Below are 19665 nucleotides of genomic sequence, written 5' to 3'. Positions count from 1 at the left end.
ATAAAATAAAATAATAAAAAGAGAGAGAAAGAGTAATTAAAACTTTTATCCTTTCTTTGTATGTCACAACATTTCTTAATTTGGAAAAAAATAAATGGACAGATCACAAAAGACACTAGTTTTTAAAAAACGTCTGTAAGAGAATAAGCTTGAAAAAATATGTAGGATGGGATGTTTAGAGGAAAACTGACAATAATAATACCCATCTTCTTGATTAAAAGACTAAAAGTATCCTACAGTATTCACTATATAATAATTCTATATATTAAATGTACATGTCATTTCTCTGTGCTGAAGATTTTTGCCATGAAGAAATGTTTTGTGTCTTTTGGTGAAAATGTATTCCAGAACCACTCTTTTGAGGGTAGCGAATTTTCTCCATGAGACTATTATGTATTCTCAAAGTCATTTTTGGGTGGTGAGGGGGAACAATGGCAATGTGATAAAGACTATTTCTGTTAACATAAGTCACGGAAACCTTCCAGTGTTGTGCATTTACTGCAATCTCACTTCCTCATTTTAACTTACAAGGAGTGACGTTCTGACAGTATTAATATCTGGTATTGACTGAGTCCAGTTTTGCCATCCAAACCTTCTTTCTCCTGCTCTACTCTCTGGCAGCCAAGGTCAGATGTACGGCTCTTTGACTGGTTTGTAGGATACTTTCTAATGTCCTCTGACATTTAACAGAGTCAAGCCCAACATCCTTTCATCCTTCTTCCCAGTATTATCTATCTTTCTCCTTTCTCTCTTTTTTGGCAATCTCTTTATCTAACATGTCATTGGGTTGACCCAGGAATTTCTATTATCTTCTGTTCTCTTCCTCCAGTGTGATCCAGACATAAAATCCTCTACAAAATCTCCCAAGTTTGCCCATTCTTCTCCCTTCCCAAACAGAAAAAAAATTACAATTCATTTTGACAACTATAAAATAATTCTTTTGTCTCCTGAGTGTATTTCATTACACTTCTCTCTGTCTAAAATGCTACTACAAAAATCAATGTATTTCACTTCCCTCAAGTTCTAAGTAATACAATACTTCTCCTGGTGGTGCCTCTACATTGCCTTCACTTCCCTCAATTGGTTCTTCAAATAAATTTATCCCAAAGTCCTCCAAAGGGTATTCATTTTCACTGAAATGCATTAATGCATGACTAACCAAGCACGTTGAAAATCAAAATAAAGACCTGAGGACTTACAGGTTTCCATATCTTTTACCTGTCCCAGCATTTTCAAACAGTTACCCTTCCATTTCTCTTGCTGACAGGCTGCCCTATTCGAAGGCGACTGGGACATCTTTGTGCCTCACTACTTTTTAAAGATTCATAACACTTTTGAGAACATAGAGGTGATACACAAAAAAGAATAACTGCATATGTTCTGTATCTGCTCCTATAGGGAAAACTTTACTTTAGCCTCAGTATAAATAGGAGTCAAAGGTGAACAAATATCAAGGTCATAACAAGCAATTGGGGAACTGACGTCCCAGAATTTGGAACACATGTCAACACACAGACATATTATTTTTAATAAAGAGAATACTTTGAGTTGAAAGAGTATTTTTGCATTTAACATACCCTGTGTAACTTTTCTCTTCTCTCATCACAGTCTGGCATGCCCCTGAGACTTGGTGGAATATACCAAAAACATACATTTGTATGCTCTGGCTGCAGGAAGAACCAAACACATGCATCCATAAACAAAAAAGCCACAGATCAATCACACACTAAAGGCTAATCAGTAGCATATTTTAGCACAGACATGGAAGACAAAACATAATATTAACTTTGCTAGTTCTGCATGTCAAAACAAAATAAATGGATTACAGTACTGCCAGTTGCATCTGCTGTCTTAGATTCCCTATACATTGTCCCACTCACAATGTTTCAGGGTGCTAACGAAGTGCAAACACTTTTCACTTTCATATGCAGTTTCATAAGAAACTGTTTTCCAGGATCACAGCAAGGGCAACTCAGTTTTCCTTTTCTTAGTAAATCAAGACAAAGCATATTTGTTATTCTATCAACCAAGAGCTTATATAGTGGCACTAGCAACAGAACATACAGCAAAGCCAGCAGATTCTCAGTTACGTATGTTATAATGCGGAAACTCAGCTTAAGTAGGTTGTATTAAGGTAGTCTTTGTGCCCTAAACTGGGAAGTCCTCTGCAGAAGAGAAGGAGAGGAAATAAATCTGATATTTATGGTACAAAACCACATGCATTTGGCAAAAAAACTGCCCAGGTGCCAATAGTCATGCAGTTCTTCAGAAAATAAGAGAAGTTTTGCATAGCTGGCTTGAAGAAATGTAAAGACTGATCTTGAAATTCCATACAGATTTGGCACCTACACATAGGTTAAAGGAAAGAAAACTTACCTCCCCTTCAAAAACCATCTCAAATTCTTCTCTGTTTTTGATTTTGGTGTAGAGATATTCTGCCAGCTCCAGGCATTTGTTGACCTGACTTTCAAATCCTACTGTACCCTGTTTTGAAAATAAAGTATTAATTATATGGTCATTTTTCAATGCAACCATCTTTTCAGATAGGCTTCACTCTTAAATCTTTTCAGTCAGAAAACTTTTAGCAGTACTATTGGTTTTAATTTAAAAGTAATCAGCACTACAAAAGTGGCTAAATGTAGCCTAACTGTAATCACTATTTGATTTTGGTCTAATTTTAAGATAATAAATTATAATAATAACCAGAGCTTTTGAGATTTTCATAGATTATTTTTAGGTCTTCTTTTTGTTTGTTTAAAAAAATATTCTGAATACTCAAAGTCTTTGCTTCCCAGCTCTCGCTGAAAGACTGGGAACGTGGAATGGGAAATCAGTTGAAAGGGTAAGAGCTGAGAAGTAATTTATTTCCTCTGAACACATTTGCTAGAAATTTGCATTTTAAAAAGTCAGCAAACAAAAGCCTGCGATGTTTGCTAAAACGGATTTGCCTACCCACTGATCTTATGTCATATCTGATTTGTTCTGAAAGATCATAATCCCAGAAAAAGTAGGTGAATATTCATAGTAAATAAATTTTTTTTAAAGGTTGGTTGTTTTTAAAGTATACTTTGTACACGAATGAAGAAATAAGAAAGACAAGTACACTCTTAAGGTATTGCATATTTGGGGTAAGTTCTTTGTACTGAATAAAATGACTGATGGTAAAGTCACAAGAATACTTCTGGGCCTAGGCTGTTTATTTCTACTCTGAGGACAAGACTGTGATCGCTCATGATGCCTAATGCTGAAGGAAGAATTTCCATAGCTCCCAATACTTCATTCTCTTGACGTTGTTGTAATACAATAATGCAGTCTGCTAGATACAGGTTCTATCCAACACAACAGAGAACTCAGGTCCAAGAATCTGAATCTGTCTCAAGACCACATAGAAATCCAAAGTAACTAGTTTCTGGATAATTTTTAATTCCAGATACAGATATCAACTTAGCAATTTTAATCTATGTTATTTTTTATTTAGAATCACATCCACAAATGTCCTACTTCTGATTTTAATTATGGCCCATATCCACTATGGTTTCTACTGTAATTTTTTTCTTTATTAGGAAGCGCTCTACATCTTTAGTGAGTTCAGTTAAACAGATGAATATAACAGCAGAGGCAGCATCAGCATGATAGTTCTAATGAAATATGTTTGTTTGGTATTCAGAGAAACATTCAGTCCACACTTTTATGGTGTCTGTAGTCAGCACTTGGCAGTCAGAACCATAAACACCACACTTCAAAGTTCCTGGTTGCGGTCTGATGCTATGACGTCAGAAGCAGTTTCATGTAACTGGTTTATGGTACCAAAAGCATTTCTTTGAGAGGAAGAGATAAAAGCACTTAGCTTGGTAATCAAACCTATGCTGATTACTGAAATAATTGTTATAAGCATTTTGTGTTGTGTTTCTTTTTCTGAAGTAGTATTTAAAATAAACAATGACAACTCTACAATCTGTTTAAAAGTAACTGTGTATCTAAAGTTTTGTTACTTTCTTCCCTTGGTCTTCAATATTGAGGAAATTTGCATGAAAACGTATTTTATCATCACAGGTTATTTACTATTGCTGTCTAACTTTCACTCAAAGTGAAAACTGTTTTATGACTGTACATCTTTCCATCACATTTAATCTCAGTTTTATAAAAAGAGATTATAATGTGGACAGGTTTCTCAACTGAATTCCCATTTTATCAGCAGAAGAAGAATAGTAATGAGATGAATGCAGATAAAGAAATAAAAATTAAACGCATTTTCTCGACAATGTGGACACATTATGTGTGAACACATAAGACTGCATGTAAGCCCATGCTTAAATTCAGCCATCCAGGTATATGACAGTAACACCACGAAATCAACTGTGAAATTATCAGATGTGTAAAGCTTCGTAAAAAGAAAAGGAAAAAAAAAAGGAAAAAAAAAAAGAAAAAAAAAGAGGCTTTGTTTTCAAAGTTGCTTATAAAATCTATACACTGAAACATGATGTTCAAAGGACCCTTGCAAGCACCAAGTCTACTCTGCTGCTATTACAAGTAATCTGTTGTAAAACATGTATGTATGTAAGTATATAGTGTTAAAACAAAAGACCAGTTTGGTGTCCTGCTCTCCCTGGTTTTATTGCAGGGCTCATTTAGTGATTTAAACCTTGCTTCTAATTTCCAGCTTAATTTATTGATGGCTAGCACTGTTCTGCAATTCAAACAGCTCTTTTCTGACTTGTGTTTAGAGATGGTAATTACAAAAATATTTGTTTTAAAAAGTGTTCCACTACATGAGACTTACAATTTAAGTGAATACATTTCTGATTTTTGAGCTGAATTTTTATTGGTTACCTTTGCCTTCCACATCAACCAGAATTTGAAAATGTCCACATGTCGACCACACTGTATTGCCTTATCCCCAGTGTCATAGGACACGTCATACTGTTTGTCTTGCTGGAAGAGATAGCCTGCACACATTTGATTGCAGCCTTGAAGTATACCCTGTAATGAAAAAACATGTACTTATGTGACTTGTATGGCATATGTACGTATCAAACTGTATGCATTAAAAAAGTGTATTTGAAATACATACAGAAGAATTGTTCTCTAATGGGGCAAATTATAAAATAATGACCTTGTTTTGTAAACCTGAGCCACAAAAATCATTTCATAACCTAAGGTGATTCTCTTAGAAATCCCTGAGTAGTCATAGGGTTTTACACACCCACATCTGAAAAAACATTCTCAGATTACTTTAGGTTCTTAGGTTTTGATACTGACTTTGTCCACTTCTCTTTGTAAGTCTATGTTCTTAAGACTTAAATTTTATAGATGTTAAATTACACACTAGAATAAAGCTGCGGTCTCTCAGTGCAGCAGGTAGCTACAGAAAATGAAGGCTTCAAAACGTAATCGAAGGCTTCAATATATTGTCCAGCTTTATGACACTTAACATTAGTGACAAATATAAGTACTAATTACGTAAACCAGACATTTTTTGCTTACAAATAAATATGGTCCACAGACCAATAGAAGCCCGTGGATTACTAGTAAACACCTCTGAAGGAAACACAGAGAAGCAAATTCCTCTATGTTACATAGAAGTCTTACACATGTGACATTTCTAAAATGGTTTGCACCTCCTTTAGAGTTTATTAATGGTCCTTTGAAGAAGCTCAAAGACACTGGTGTATCTGATCAGTACAAAAACACCTATCAAAACTCTCACATAGAGGACAAAAAACGTTGCCAAAATCCTGCAATACTTCGCATAATAAGCATGCATAATAATGGCAACTGCCTCCGTCCAATAAACGCCAATGTGTTTTATAAAGGGAAATAAATGCTGCAGTCTTCAATTTAGAGATGGGTCACCTGGAAAAGCAACAGCAGACCTGGGGCAGGACCCCATAATTTCTGCATCTCAGTCCCATGCACAGAGACCACTCCTTCAGCTAACCTCTTCTAGTAGCAACGGACATACTAGAAACTACTAGAAAACAGAATTAGTCCTATACACAGATGACAGGACTTTTTTTTTTAAATCATCTAAGGCAAATACATGCTGCTTAAAAGAATTAAGGCACTGGTCTCACTTTCATTTATGACAATGAAGAATCTAGAAAAAAGCCCTAAAATAGATACATGGATCATAATAAAAGCAGCATGATTTCTTTTCAACAGAACTGAGAAACTTTCAAACCGCTGTGAAAGCTAAAAAAGCTTTATGCAGTTTAGACTGTGACCAATTATTAAGAAGAAGGGTGTATGTTCAGCATATCACAAAAACAATGGGGCAGATGAAGTGTATTAGCGCGGCTCTGGTGTTGTTAGTAAATATGCAAAGATTTAACAGCTAAAAATTCGACCCATAGTATCTCCAGCTTTTAAAAAACACCAACACCCTCCCCCCCACTTCCTAAACACAATGTGAATCCACTCAATTATTCCTTCCAAGAGAAGTTTTGAAATTAAAGGGATTTTGCACTACCCTCTTAAAAAGTAGGGCTTGATATTTACATATATTTTTTTTTAACTGCTTAATTATTAACTATAAGGCAGACCTTCTCCCGGACAAGAATGGCAGAACATTGTAACAACACTCCCATCATCTTGTGTGGATTCCAAGTGACTGAATTGGCTCTGGAAAAAAAAAAAATAAATCACACATTCAGATAAGTCTGGAAAGCAGAAAGTTAATCTGAAGTAGTCACCTTTGTTTTCTGCTCTCAGCTGGAAATGTATGGAGTCTTCACTCTGATGATTTCACTGTGGAGATTATTGCTACCTTAAGTGTCTCCTTTCCCAGTTATACTGTCCAGGAAAGGAATTTTTTGTGCATTAACATTGCAAAGTCAGACGTCTGATTAGCACCAGCTAAGTAGTGTCAGACTATGCTGAACGGCTGATATAGTAACTCCATCCTCACAAGACTCCCCTTCTAGAAATAACACTAATAAAACTAAAAATAAATCAATCTGACAGGTTATATCAATTCAAGGTACTGACTGGGAGAGGAGGGTGTCAGAGAATTAAGGGAATAATATGAATTCTGAGACAATACAGTTCTTTACTAAGCAGCTGCTGGAAAAGTAGAAAGGAAAAGACACTCTGCATGCTTATCTGCTTTCCCAGTTAGAGCCACAGGAGGCCTTTTCTGTACTGGCTTGTCAAGCTCATGGATTGTTAAGAGGCTATAAAACTTTACATCGAAATCCTACCATCCTGTGTGTAAAGCTTAAAACTTTTTATGGGTAAACACAGGTGGATGCACACCTAATCTACTAGCCAAACAGAGGAGATGTTCTGCGTTTTTAATATACTATCCTAGACAGTTTAATGATGATGCTAAAATAAATGTGCCAACATTGCACATCCATTGACCTCTTCACACTAAGTAATTAATTACCAAATGTCCCCTTGTTCTGGAGAAGGAAAGTGTGTAATCCTATTTCACAGACGATGCATATGTTCTTACAATGTGGTTGAAAGAACATTCAAAGCTATTTCCTCCTCTTCTACACCCTGCTCTCACAGGACACAGACACCACCTCAGTCCCTCTGTTTTGAGCAACACAAGGAAGTCTTCACCTCAGTCTGAGGACCACTAATTTCATGAAGACTCAGGATACAATCCCAACCTCTGTCTGTGCTAGGTTAGACCATGGCACTCCTCAGCCAAAAGAACAGTGCAGCCTGTGCTGTACCCATGGAGCTCATCATCCCTCCAAAACTTCCTGCTTAGACATTGCAAACCAGCGGGTGCACAGCTCAGACTTAGGAGGCAATTATATCTTAAAGAACTTAGCTAACAGTTCAGCTGGAGTAGTCAAGAAACAGGAATTTATATAACAGCTCATTTCCTGTTGAGAAAGCTATGATTTCAGTTGAACACATTTATTGAACTTTCAGGGTTCCAAAGAAAGACAATTTCAAGTCGTCTTTGCAAGGCGCATTAGACTTATTTCAACATGAAGATGTCGCTCGCTACCCTGCACAGCCATGTCCTACCATGGGCAAACCCAGCTCTACCACGGCAGCACACCAGTTCTTCCACACCTGTGTCTCCAAGCAGGCCAAGTCTGGCCTCAGCGTTAGCAACAGACCCCAGCTGGGGCCCATGCCAGGCAGTTACGCAGTGCATGTGGGCCCCATCCCATGTCTGAAGGTCTGGACAGCTGACTAGAAAAGAAATAATATCATGCTTTGTGGACTGCTGCTTTCTGTATTTGCTTAAGATTACAGTCTTAATTAGCACCTCTGGGTTGACCTCAGGTCAAAAGACACGTGTCAGGCTACTGTGACCAAGCCTTCGTAGCTTAAGGAAATTATTTTAGAATGCTGACTTCATATTAGACATGTTGCCATAACATGAGTGACCTGCAAATTGGATTGGGCAGGAGTTTATATGATTCTGTTACTTCAGAGTACTCCTGCTACATCATGCACTGCTGTCTCTGTGACAGAAGGGTCCGCATGGTTTTCCTACCAGTCCTGTACTTTATCTTGTACTTGTTCTTCACTTACTGTATGAGATGCCCACCACTAGGAAAGTTTGTTTTCCCTAAGGAAGAGCATTGCTCACGGCTCTCATTTTGCACCTTTACACAGTGCCCACTTTCAGCACAACTCACTCCAGGAATCAATTTGGTGCTAATTTGAGAGTACACGGGGTAGACCTTGTTTCAAATCTTTTTTTGCTTCCCTCAAAGCTGATCTCTGCAGTGATAGGAAAGATCCTGTGTTTCTGGTACTTCATTGCTTTTCTGATTTTTCTTCAGGTGGACAGCCTGTCATGATAGAGCGGTTTCAGAGGAAATCTAGAGACAAACACTCTCATGGGGTTATAAAAATAGCATCTTCTGCAGACTACAGCCTTGTCATTATTCAATATGGGAACATCTGTGCCAAAGACTGCACGTGCCTCCTCCTGAGTCTGAGTTGCAAGAGCTGTGGGGACAGTCACTCTGCTAACACTTCCAACACAAATGCTTTGCCCTTTTAAATTTGGTTCAATTCTGTGTTTAATAAAGGCTGCCTTCTGGTCTCAGAGGGCACCTTAGTAACTTGGGTTATGTGCTTGGGAAAAACACATCTTTTCTGCAGACTGCACTCTACTAGAGCTTTCTACTTGTTTCATATAATTCCCCCATGGCATCAACTCATAGGCATCTTTACCCTGAGACATGGTATCTGATTCTTTCTGGAGTCTCTCTAAGTTCCCTCAGTCTTCTGTCTGGCACCACAGAACTGTACCAGCTCTGTGCTATCATAGCCCTTTCCAGCCTTACAGGTACTGAAACTTGCTCCTAAAAATTGCTGCTACCTCCGTCTCTACCATGTGTTCCTCTCTTTGTTTTATACAAATACATATTTACGTGCGTGTATATATATATCAATACAAAAGTAAGCTATATATATGTATTTATAAACTTTCTTTTATGGAACACTCATTTTCAGGCAGAGCATTTACTCCTTAATTTCTGGAGACAACTGCAAACATCTTTCAGGACAGAATCTCTACAAATTCCCACCATAGGCATTCATGTTCAAACACCTTATCTGGATTCCTCATTTCTCACTGCTATTCTCAAAGCCTCAGATTTCAGAAATTGTCTAGAACACTCACTTCATTTTTTTTCCTCAAATCCTCCTTCACTCATTCCCAGACTTCAGATCCCTTCAAAGCTATGCATAGAACAATCTCCCTTCCTTTTTGCCAAGCAGTATCTTTGTTCTCTGCTGAAAGCTTACCTTCCGCTCAGCTGTACATCACTGTTTTCTTCTGTAATATTGTTTCAATCTTCCTAGTGTGCACCTTTTCTGTCTGTCTTGCTTTTGTTTAATTTGGTGTTTAAGCTCCTGAATGCAGCATCTTATCATGAGCTTGTGAAGTATCATATACCTTACGAAAGCACTTTAATAACATTATTATAAATAAGCACTGTGTAGTACCTTTCTATTCCATTCAATTTATGGCGGTGCTTTCGGGACATTAAGAGTCCACCTCCCCAGGCAGCCTGGAAGAGACAGAATAAGATAAAACATTGTTTTGGAAAAGTCTAACATATTTTAATTTACTCAGGCCCTAGTAATAAATATTTTAATTCAAGACAAACCATGTGTAAACAAAAATCCTCTTTTGCCTGAGTAATAGCACTTTATTTCGTTACTTACATCTACATGGAGCCAGAGGTTGTATTTTTCACATATATCTGCAATCTCCTGGATTGGATCAAAGGCTCCATATACTGTTGTGCCTGCAGTTGCATTTACAAAAAGAGGAATGTATCCCTAGAATAAAAATAAAAATATTAGATATTAGGTATCATATCCAAACTCTCTCAGCAAAAAAAAATAGAAATGAAATCATTTTAGAAAGGTTGCTATCCCATTTTGCAGCCTAAAAGACTTTCAGTGAGGAGATTCAAATGTTCTAGTAGAAGAGTATCAGTAGTCAAGTAAAGCTGAGACTTTTACAGCAGTATAAAGGAAAATAAATTAAATGTGATTCGTAGGTTGTGATTTGAAGGCTTGAAGTTGTTCCTTTAGTGTTTATCTACTAATAAATGGAACAAAGCAGAACAAAGCCATTCAAACCAAAAGCAATAATTTTGGAACTATCAGATCAAAGTGAGACAATTTTGAATTAGATGAAATAATGGAAACTGCAATTTCATAGAGTGCCCAAATGTAATGAAGTTAAGAAATAATTAAAAAATAATCTTGATTGCTCTAACGTTGGTGGTTTTATACAAAATTAATGGATTTTTCATTGCATTGATTCAAGAAATAACAATGAACGCTTAAAAAAATTAAACTTACTGGCTATATTTACAAACCCTGCAGCCTTTAAATCTATGGGAATTTTTAGGACTAAACTTCAATAAAATTTTTGATTTTTTTGGCTAAACTTTAAACTTTGGTTAGACATAGATCTAGTTTCATATTTTCATACTTCTTTGCATATATTTTCAAACAGAAAGTTATTTTTAAAAGTCATAAAATACAGATGTGTTTCAAGAGTTAAAAGCATTTTGTATTTAAACAGTAAACTGAAACCTTAGCAAGACATATAGTTCTCCAAACAATATATGAACGTATAATTAAGCAGCTGAAAGTATTATTATAACATTTATCTCATTATAATGTTCTCTTTTAATGTTAACTCTCAGCCTTCAAAGAAAGAGGTAATTTTACTAAGCCAGGCATTTAAGCATTGCTTTTTTTAAAACACAAACCTTTTGTTTTGCTTCCAAAATTTTTGCCTCCAAATCAGCTGGTATTATTTTGCCTCTGTAATTATTGTAGAAACAGAAAGACAAAGAAAATTAAAGAGTGCATATGGAAATACTAGCTACAGTTGAAATAATTTAATAGGATTTTTCTCAACAGGCCATTAGCAACCTGACACACTGTACTGAACCCATCCTTAAGCACAATACAACAAATTTAACAGACGAACACTTTTAATATATCAAAACCTTAGCATTCATCCTACCTTTCATTGCATTTTATCAAAATCACATTGTCTGTTCCAAATCCAAGCGCAGCTCCAGCTTTCTTTATTGAGTAGTGACTCTGCAGCAAAACATATGCACCTTTAATGGAGTGGCTCTTTAATGATGGAACATCTTCACAACACGTATCAATAAATTAAGAATTAGCAGCATATTAAACTCACATGTTCTGAGGTAAAGAGAATCAGTTTAGGGACTGCAGCCATGCCTTTGGTTTTGACTTCTGGGAAATACTTGTAGCGTGCAGCCATTATGCTGTACATGTTGGAGATAGCTCCTCCTGCAAATGAATAAATGAATGAATAATAAGAACAAAATGCATCTTAGTCCAAAGACATACAAATCTCATTTGCATTATGCGGTGAAAGTGGTGGTGAATTAGGAAAAAAAATAAATCTCTTAAATGCATAGTGCCCTGGTTTACAATCTCACACACTTATACAATCTTAAGAGTCAGCTTTCTGATCAGGAAAGCTGCATTTCTGTATGGACTACAACACCCGATTTCAGGGGAAAAAAGTGATAGGACACTTTGTTTCACTTTTCAGCAAGCACTGATACGCGATGCTTAAGGTCTTCAGCAGTTTTGAGATGGTGCAGAGTCTGGAGGAAGTAGAAACGCAGGGCAGTAGACCCCAACCTGACCCAGGCTGGATGAGAAAAATTATTCCATACCATAAGTGGCCCACTTACTATAAACTGGGGAGTTTGCTGGGCACGGCCCTCTTTCTTCCAGTGGCTGTCATCCCAAGAGGGTCTTGTTTGCCATCCTACCTGAGGCCTACTCCCCACTATATCAGTTGAGTATAACTCAGTGTACTTAATACTGTTATTAATACTGGATTTTCTTATTATTATTTTGTGAAACCCATTTTTTTATTTCAACCCATGGGACTTCTTTTCTTTTCCTGATTCCCCTTCCCAAACAAGGAGGAGTCATTGGGTGATAGAACAACTGTCTAACCGTGACACACAGTCATTTGTCTAAATAGCACAGTGGCAGACCCTCTAGAAAGTAATACCTATAGTTAGAATTTCCTAGCCATCATCTCTTTCAATTGCTAACATTTTGTAACACATTCCTAAGAAGTTCAGCTTTCACCGTGCTACTTTTGCATGACAGCTTCTTGTTAGGAAGAATAACAGGATCTTATCAGATTATCCAAGACTGAAGAAATGTTGCTTACTGGACGGATTTATCCCGTCTCATTGTAGATGTAGAAGTACATGCCTAAAAGGTAGATTTCTACAGCTGTGCTACTTACTCTAAGCTTCCTTATAGTCTTTGAAAGAGACACTTTGCAGGCTAAGATTCAGCTAATCTATTTTGACACTTATTTTTGAAGAATGTGAATTGAGGCAAAGCACCTATTTCTCTTGGTTTACTGCTAAAAAGAACCCAGAGCAGTTAGCTCAGCTCTACAATGCAAACCTCAAGATTTAGTAATTTGAACCTCATCCATAAAGACTAGGATAACTTCTTCCTCTAATATTTCTTCTTCAATAAGAACACTGAGAAAGATTTCTATTTTTCTAGCAGATGGGACTGGAGACCAAGCAAGAACAAGTGTGCACTCCTGGATTTTATGTGGGCTGTTTCAAAAGAAGGCGGAATTGTCCTTCATCTTCTGAAACGGGGTGATGTCCTCCCTAGCCCAAACCCAGAAATCCAGACTTCTGCTCAACACCCATGTTGTCCATGCACAGGCCTAGGACTTTCACATGGTTTACCAGTCTTTTCTGCCACTGTCAACTCTTTATACGGCCTCCATGGGAAGACGCTTTGTCTCGGTCTTTAGAATCATTCTTGTGAATCCAGACAGATTATGTCCCAAATAAAATATCCCAGAAAGTGACAGACAGTCACAGTCTTTTTCTGACTGTGAGCCCTAATCCTCGCTGTCCATCAAAGAAGTCAGTACACGATTCTGAAGAGCTATTATTGGTCAGCAGGAGTCATGGTTGCTCAGCTCCTCCAGAAATGAAGCACAGAAAAGTGTGCCTAACTATGTACCAAAGTTCCTAGGCAAGTATTAAAATGTTGGCCAGCCACGATACATAGCCATACTCAAAGATACATTTTCCCCAAAACTTATTTGTACTTCAGGTGGGAAATTCCTACTTCTAAATATCTGATTCAGTGTTGCAAATGCTGTGGACATTCAGACACAGCTTACGTTTACTTTAATTTTTGACATTTTAGTCGAACCACCAAAGCAGAGAGGAAGAACTCACCAGGTGAGAATATTCCATCACCATCTTTATTTGACCATCCAATAATCTCTCTCATTTTTCGAAGTGTTATTTGTTCCATGAGGACAAAAACTGGGGCAATCTCATATGTAAACCTGCATGGATAAAGCAAACAAAACCAACCAAAGAAGATAAAATACAGATTCTAAAAACACACAATAAACTTCCAGTCTATGATTCTTTGTGAAAATGCTTAAGAATCTTAAAAGTTTTCCTGTAAATTGATGTTCTGATATTACCCAAGTAAAAATCCTCAGGAGGAGAATACTGGAAACATTGGTCAATGAAAACTGAAGTATTAGCTCTTTTGCAACTTTCTATATAACCAATATAAGACTTAACGCTCACCATCATAGTGCTGCTGACTGCAGTAGAAGATGGTACTGTAAAACATTTGCTTCCTGAAGTGCCAATTTCACACTTGTGGAATAAAATATTGCCAAATCCTTATGAAAACAGTGAACTTCACCAAGCTAAACACAACCATAATTAGAAGTATTGAGCTAGAGCTTCAAAGTCTAAACACAATTAATTATGTAGATTTATTTTGTTGATGATCCCCAAGGACAACTTATTTCTACAATACCATGTGATCAATAACTGTCAAGAGTAATTATAAATGATGATTTTCTAATTACCAATTACAAAAAACAAGTCAGCAGTCAAGTACTGCATCCACTCAATGAGGCCAAAAACCATTACAGAGTCCGGTATGCCCTGATGTCACAGACAGATAGGAGGATGGAAAACGACAGCCATACAACCATATTTAGCGATCAAGCTACACGGATAAATTGCCACTGCTGTAAACAAACTGCTTGCTGTGTATGCCAAAAAAAGAAACAGTAAAAAAAGGAGGAGGAAAAATGTGAAGCAGAAAGAAACTAAACCATCAACCTGTGATTTCCAAAGGAATCTATAAGAATATGACATTCGGACACTTTAGATCTGACTGACAGTATCCACTTGAATAATTTTGCCAAAATGTATGTGTTGTCTATCTAATACTGAAATGATGCTTGAGAATAGGTACAGCAAACTTTAAGGAAATGTGGTATGAAGAAGGGAGCGCGTTTCTGAAAATATTGTCTTTTATTTACAGCTACACTTGTTAGTTAAAACATTCATTTTTTTTTCTACAAACATTATGTATCCTTAGTCCACCAGAGAGAGACCCTCATTATTTTTAAAACATTCCTTTAAGATTAAGCAGCATTTGTAAATTGTTTGAGTGGTGCCGTTGCCATTTTCAGAAGTCAAAGCACTGCTTATTTTGTTTTTATTATCACTAGAACTGTCAGAGACAGACAGTTGAACACTAACCTCGAGTTTGGGCACTGCCAGTATTTACAGAAAGACAAAATTTAGTAAACCGGTTGGTCCCTGCTAGCAGTGTGTATGAGGAAGGGGTGTCTTGTTTCTAAGCCCTGCAAGTCTAGGATATATTCCAATCTTTATTTAGGCAGAATGACCAACTGAAGTCAACAGGAACTCAGCAGTGTATAGACTGCTGTAGCCTAATACAAGATGTATTTAATAACATGTGATTTTAAAAAAATCACATCTTGCTAAAGTTCACCCCAACTTACTTGTTTTAAACTGAAATGCTTTTGGAAAAGTCAGTTAAATGCAGAAAATGTTTTTGGCTTGTCTGACTTTAGAACCAATCTCCTGATAAAAAATATCAATTAAATTTTTCATACAGTCACAACATTTACAGGTATTTCTATGAATTAACTAAAGCATTAAAGAGCTGAGATTCATTGCTAACAGAATAAATGAATAGTTTTTTTGGTAGTGGCCAGTGCTGGCTTAGTTCTGCTTTCATGTAAAAGCCAAAGAGCTTTTACCAGACAAAATAATTCTAACTACCTGTTCTCCTGTTTGCCAGCATGTAAAAAGCATTCTGAGAATAAACATTAAACATAAAGCATTTAACATAATTTTTCTGTTATATTTTCATAAGCATAAATGCATAATACTGAAAATACAAAGCTATTTCTCTCATCTCTGCTAACAGTGGGCAGAAAGAGACTATCCAGACAACACAATTGCTTTCTAAACTCAGCTGGCTGTTGCATGGTGAGCAAATACCCTGTACTACAGATCCCTAGAGCTGGATAAGTAACAGCAACCTCTGAAATTTCCACCCTGGAGGTCTTATGATTACTGATTGAGCTATGAACAGCACATTGATACATTATTTCCAAGTCAATGTGGGAAGCTTATTGGGCTTAATTTAATATATTATCTTCACAGTGATATTTAAGCAACATTTTAAGAGAATACAGATGTTTCAACTATTCAAAACTAATTTGTGAAGGAAACTTATTTTTCCACTAATATTTTAAGTATTGTTTATAGATGGAAAAGAAAAAATGACAAATGGAAAACATTTTCTGCCACAATCCAGCGTCACTGTTGCTTGTGTGTTCCATGCTTGTGCAGCTGAAATGGGTTAGAACATTTTCTGGGTAAAGGTCAGAACCTGCTCTTCTGTGGTGGAACACTGCTCAAAACAAATAATATGTTCCCCAAAGCTCACAGAGATGATTTGGCTATTTTTAATAACCTTCTCTGTCAGTTCTTTGAATCGTATTTTACAAACATCTTGCTTTAACCTCACTTGACATTAGTGTGTTATTTGAAAACATATCATGTGGACCTTGGTTTGCTGAAAAAGGAGAGCAATGTATTATTTTGCATTTGCTAGTAGATACGCACTTCTCATGCTTGCAGAGAACTATTTTCAAGATATGTTCTTTACAGTATAAACAGATCAGAAACAAGCTGTACAGAACTAGCTATTTAACAATTTACTTGAAAACTAAAGGCAAAAGCAACTTCATAGAAAAATAGGTTACTCTTTCAGAACTGAGTGCAGTGCTCTTAATAATGATGGCAATATTTCAGAATACTATCTCAGTCTGCTAGAGAGATTAATTCTATTATGTCCTGCCAGATTTGTGCGTTTTCACCGATTACAAAAGGATAACTAAGCCAGGATAACCAAGTTATTCAAAGGAAAAGGGGCTTGCACAAAGCAACACTCTCTGAAGTATGTTTTTGTCACAGAGAAACAACATTTAAGTAAAGTTTTATTTTAGAAATGTAATCAACTGTGTTTTCACTTTTAATTGTGGTGTGGGAAAAAAAACAACAACAAAAATACATTTTAAAGCACTTTGAAATACTTGTTTTATAATTAAAATATATGTTGCTGAGTTTTCTTCCCATCAGCTTTTAAATCTGAATGTCTCATACCAATTTTTAGCAAACCCAGAACTAATTGAGAAGACCATTATTACGAAGAGAAGGCTCGTTTTGGCTGGAACACCTGACGTATTTTTCTTTATTGCTAATGTCACAAAACAGGCACAGCTCATAATCTACACAGAGCTGCTAGTAATCAGCAATACTTCATGAACCATTTGTTCACGGATAGGCCAGCGAAATTTTGTTCATTTTCCAATCTGCAGATACATTTCCTGTGTTCTGCCAGTTAGCAACAAACTATGCAAAGCAGAGGTAGCTTTAGAGTTAAAACACATCCAGTGCAGGACTAAAACAGAAGGCAGTCTGTTACCTGCCAAGCATTTGGACTCTCGCCACATTTTTGAGCATATACAAATCAATATATAAAAAATGGCTAGAAGATTATTTTGTTTGTTTGGTGGGTTGTTATTTAATTTTTCTTTAAATACACTAGTTGCAAAAATTCAACATAATGTCTTATATTCACATCTAGCTTTTATTAATACTGAGATAAAGAAAAATCAGGAAAACTTTCCTCAATTATACGTTCTAGATGTAAAATTTTACTTTCTATACTTCCATTTACTTATTTACATACAACTTCCATAAACCTTACACTAATTCATTCATTGTAATCAAGTTCATTTTCTATGTTCCATGTTTAATAATTTTGAAGCCACTTGAACAGGAGAAGGTGGTGCCCCAAGCCTGCTACCTCTGAAGTCAATGAGAGAAAAGACAATAAAGTTTTACATATTTTGTATTCTAGTGTTAATATATGGATAGCTGCAGAACTACTCAGTCTACAGAAACGGCTTAAAAAAAATAGGAAAAGATAAAGAAGACTGGTCAAAGAGAAGAAAGAATTATTTCATGTTATTATGTTAGAACTAGCATGTTTTACTTACCATGTGCTCTGGGATATTTGCATTTTTATTTATCAGAAATGTAAAACTCTTCAGCTTTATATGACTATTTGCACTGCGTTACTGCCAAATTAAGAAAAGTATAAGGCTTTTATTGAAGACACAGCAACCATCACTTAAAGATTCTACACAACTGTGACAATACTTGTCTACTATGATGGCAGCCCCTCTAAGCATCAGGCCCAGACGTTGACAAGACACTGCTTACATGTTTGTGTTAGCAGTTGATGTCAGCCACTCCCCAGCCAAGCCAATAATGTCCAGTCCTGTGGACAGCTGATTGAAAAAGCGAGGATGACCTGGAAAAAGAGTTGAGAGCAACTTAGAACAACTCAGGTTTCAATTTTAAACCGTCTATCTATTCTGACACAAATGATAATTTTGCACTCATAACATGCAGCAAAGTTTTACAAGCAAGACCTCCTCATGGGGACACCGTCAAAAGCCACATTCACCCATCTTACAAACTTGAAAAAAACCACTTAGGAGGGCAGTCCTGTGTGGAATCATTAGCGTTTAAATAAATAAAAAACAAAAATAAAAGAACCTCAGAGTCAGGTAAGTCTGTAAAGCTCCTCCGCAATCTCTACAAGAGCTCGGACCGGCCGAGCTCCGGACGTCCCCTCACTGTGCTATGAACTCAGGGCGGAGAAAGAGGGGAAAGAGGGGAAAATACTTGGCAGTAACAACCTGCAGGTGCCGGGGTCATTTGCATTTGAATGAAGAAAGAGAGGCTCTGCCGCTGGTGATGAGGCTGTAGGGATAAGGGAGGGGTGCGGCGAAGCTCTTCGCTTGCTGAGCGGCGAGGAGCGTCCCGGTGCGGTGGGATCTGTCGCAGCGGGGTGCTGAGAGTACCCCCAAAGCCCCTCAGCACTGGCAGTTCCCCGCATCGTTTAAAAGCTAAAGCTCACCTAGCTTTTCAACAAAGCCTATGCGATCAAACCGAAGTCAATCCTACTCCCATATTCCAGCCAAAATTGCTTTAACAACTTTTATATACAAGAAGCCCGATTGTTGAGGGTCTACTTTTCGAGCATGAAGAGATGAAATTCCTAACAAAGGATGACGGGCTTTGAGAGGAGGGAGAAGATATGATTTAGCCCTTATCTCGCTCTCTGGGGAAAGGGCACGCAGATCACACGCTGGGGACAGCCCAGCCAGAGAGTGGGGCTCAGCGCCCGGAGGGACCCTGTCACGGCGCATTTGGGTCAGCACTGAGAGCGTCAGCATCTTTTGACATCAAAAGAATTAGACGCGATTCTGCTCTGAGCGATGTCAGCGGGAACCTGCCACGTCTCGGCATCTCCTGAAGAGGAGGTTGCCGCAGAAATTGGGGGAACGCGGAGGCAAAGCGACCGGGCTGCTTCCGCCCCGGGGAGCCAGACGGCTCGGGACTAATGCCCCGAAATATCACCACGGCTTAGCTATTTGCTTTGCAAAGCAGCAGTTCTTTCTCTTGCCACGACAGATAGTTTGGGAATTATTTTAAGAGACATTTCGCTGGCCTCCCAAAGCTGCCAGTGAGCCTACAGTCTCCGGAGGCTGGACTGCAGATTCAGCCTCGCTGACTTTGAAGGGAGAGATAACGGGAGTCCTCGGGGCCAAGGAAGCCAGGGTGTGTGTCCTGGGGAGCCACACGGCCCCGGCTGCCCTTCTTTACAGCTGCACCAGGTACCGCTTTGAACAGAGCTAGTGTCTGATCGGTTACCTGCGTCTCCGCTCCCAGGAGAGGT

The 19665-nt window shown here is 37.6% G+C and overlaps 1 protein-coding gene across 1 annotated transcript in view; it reads right to left on the bottom strand.

The window, feature by feature from the left end:
- Positions 1-1577: 1577 nt before the first annotated feature.
- The window catches only part of GAD1 (glutamate decarboxylase 1 (brain, 67kDa)), a gene marked incomplete at its 3' end in the record, with an annotated part of 20450 nt that continues 2362 nt past the window's right edge, over positions 1578-19665 (bottom strand). Inside the window, exons 3-13 of the mRNA XM_010181154.1 lie at positions 18141-18231; positions 13734-13846; positions 11663-11778; positions 11480-11559; positions 11220-11274; positions 10156-10272; positions 9934-9998; positions 6543-6621; positions 4831-4980; positions 2377-2484; positions 1578-1667 (exon numbers count right to left, since the gene is read on the bottom strand). Coding sequence (XP_010179456.1) covers positions 1578-1667; positions 2377-2484; positions 4831-4980; positions 6543-6621; positions 9934-9998; positions 10156-10272; positions 11220-11274; positions 11480-11559; positions 11663-11778; positions 13734-13846; positions 18141-18231 — 1064 coding nt within the window. The remainder of the gene's footprint in view (positions 1668-2376; positions 2485-4830; positions 4981-6542; positions 6622-9933; positions 9999-10155; positions 10273-11219; positions 11275-11479; positions 11560-11662; positions 11779-13733; positions 13847-18140; positions 18232-19665) is intronic.

Source organism: Mesitornis unicolor, unplaced genomic scaffold (assembly GCF_000695765.1).
Source record: "Mesitornis unicolor isolate BGI_N332 unplaced genomic scaffold, ASM69576v1 scaffold44573, whole genome shotgun sequence".
NCBI lineage: Eukaryota > Metazoa > Chordata > Aves > Mesitornithiformes > Mesitornithidae > Mesitornis > Mesitornis unicolor.
This window is presented reverse-complemented; position numbering and strand designations above follow the sequence as displayed.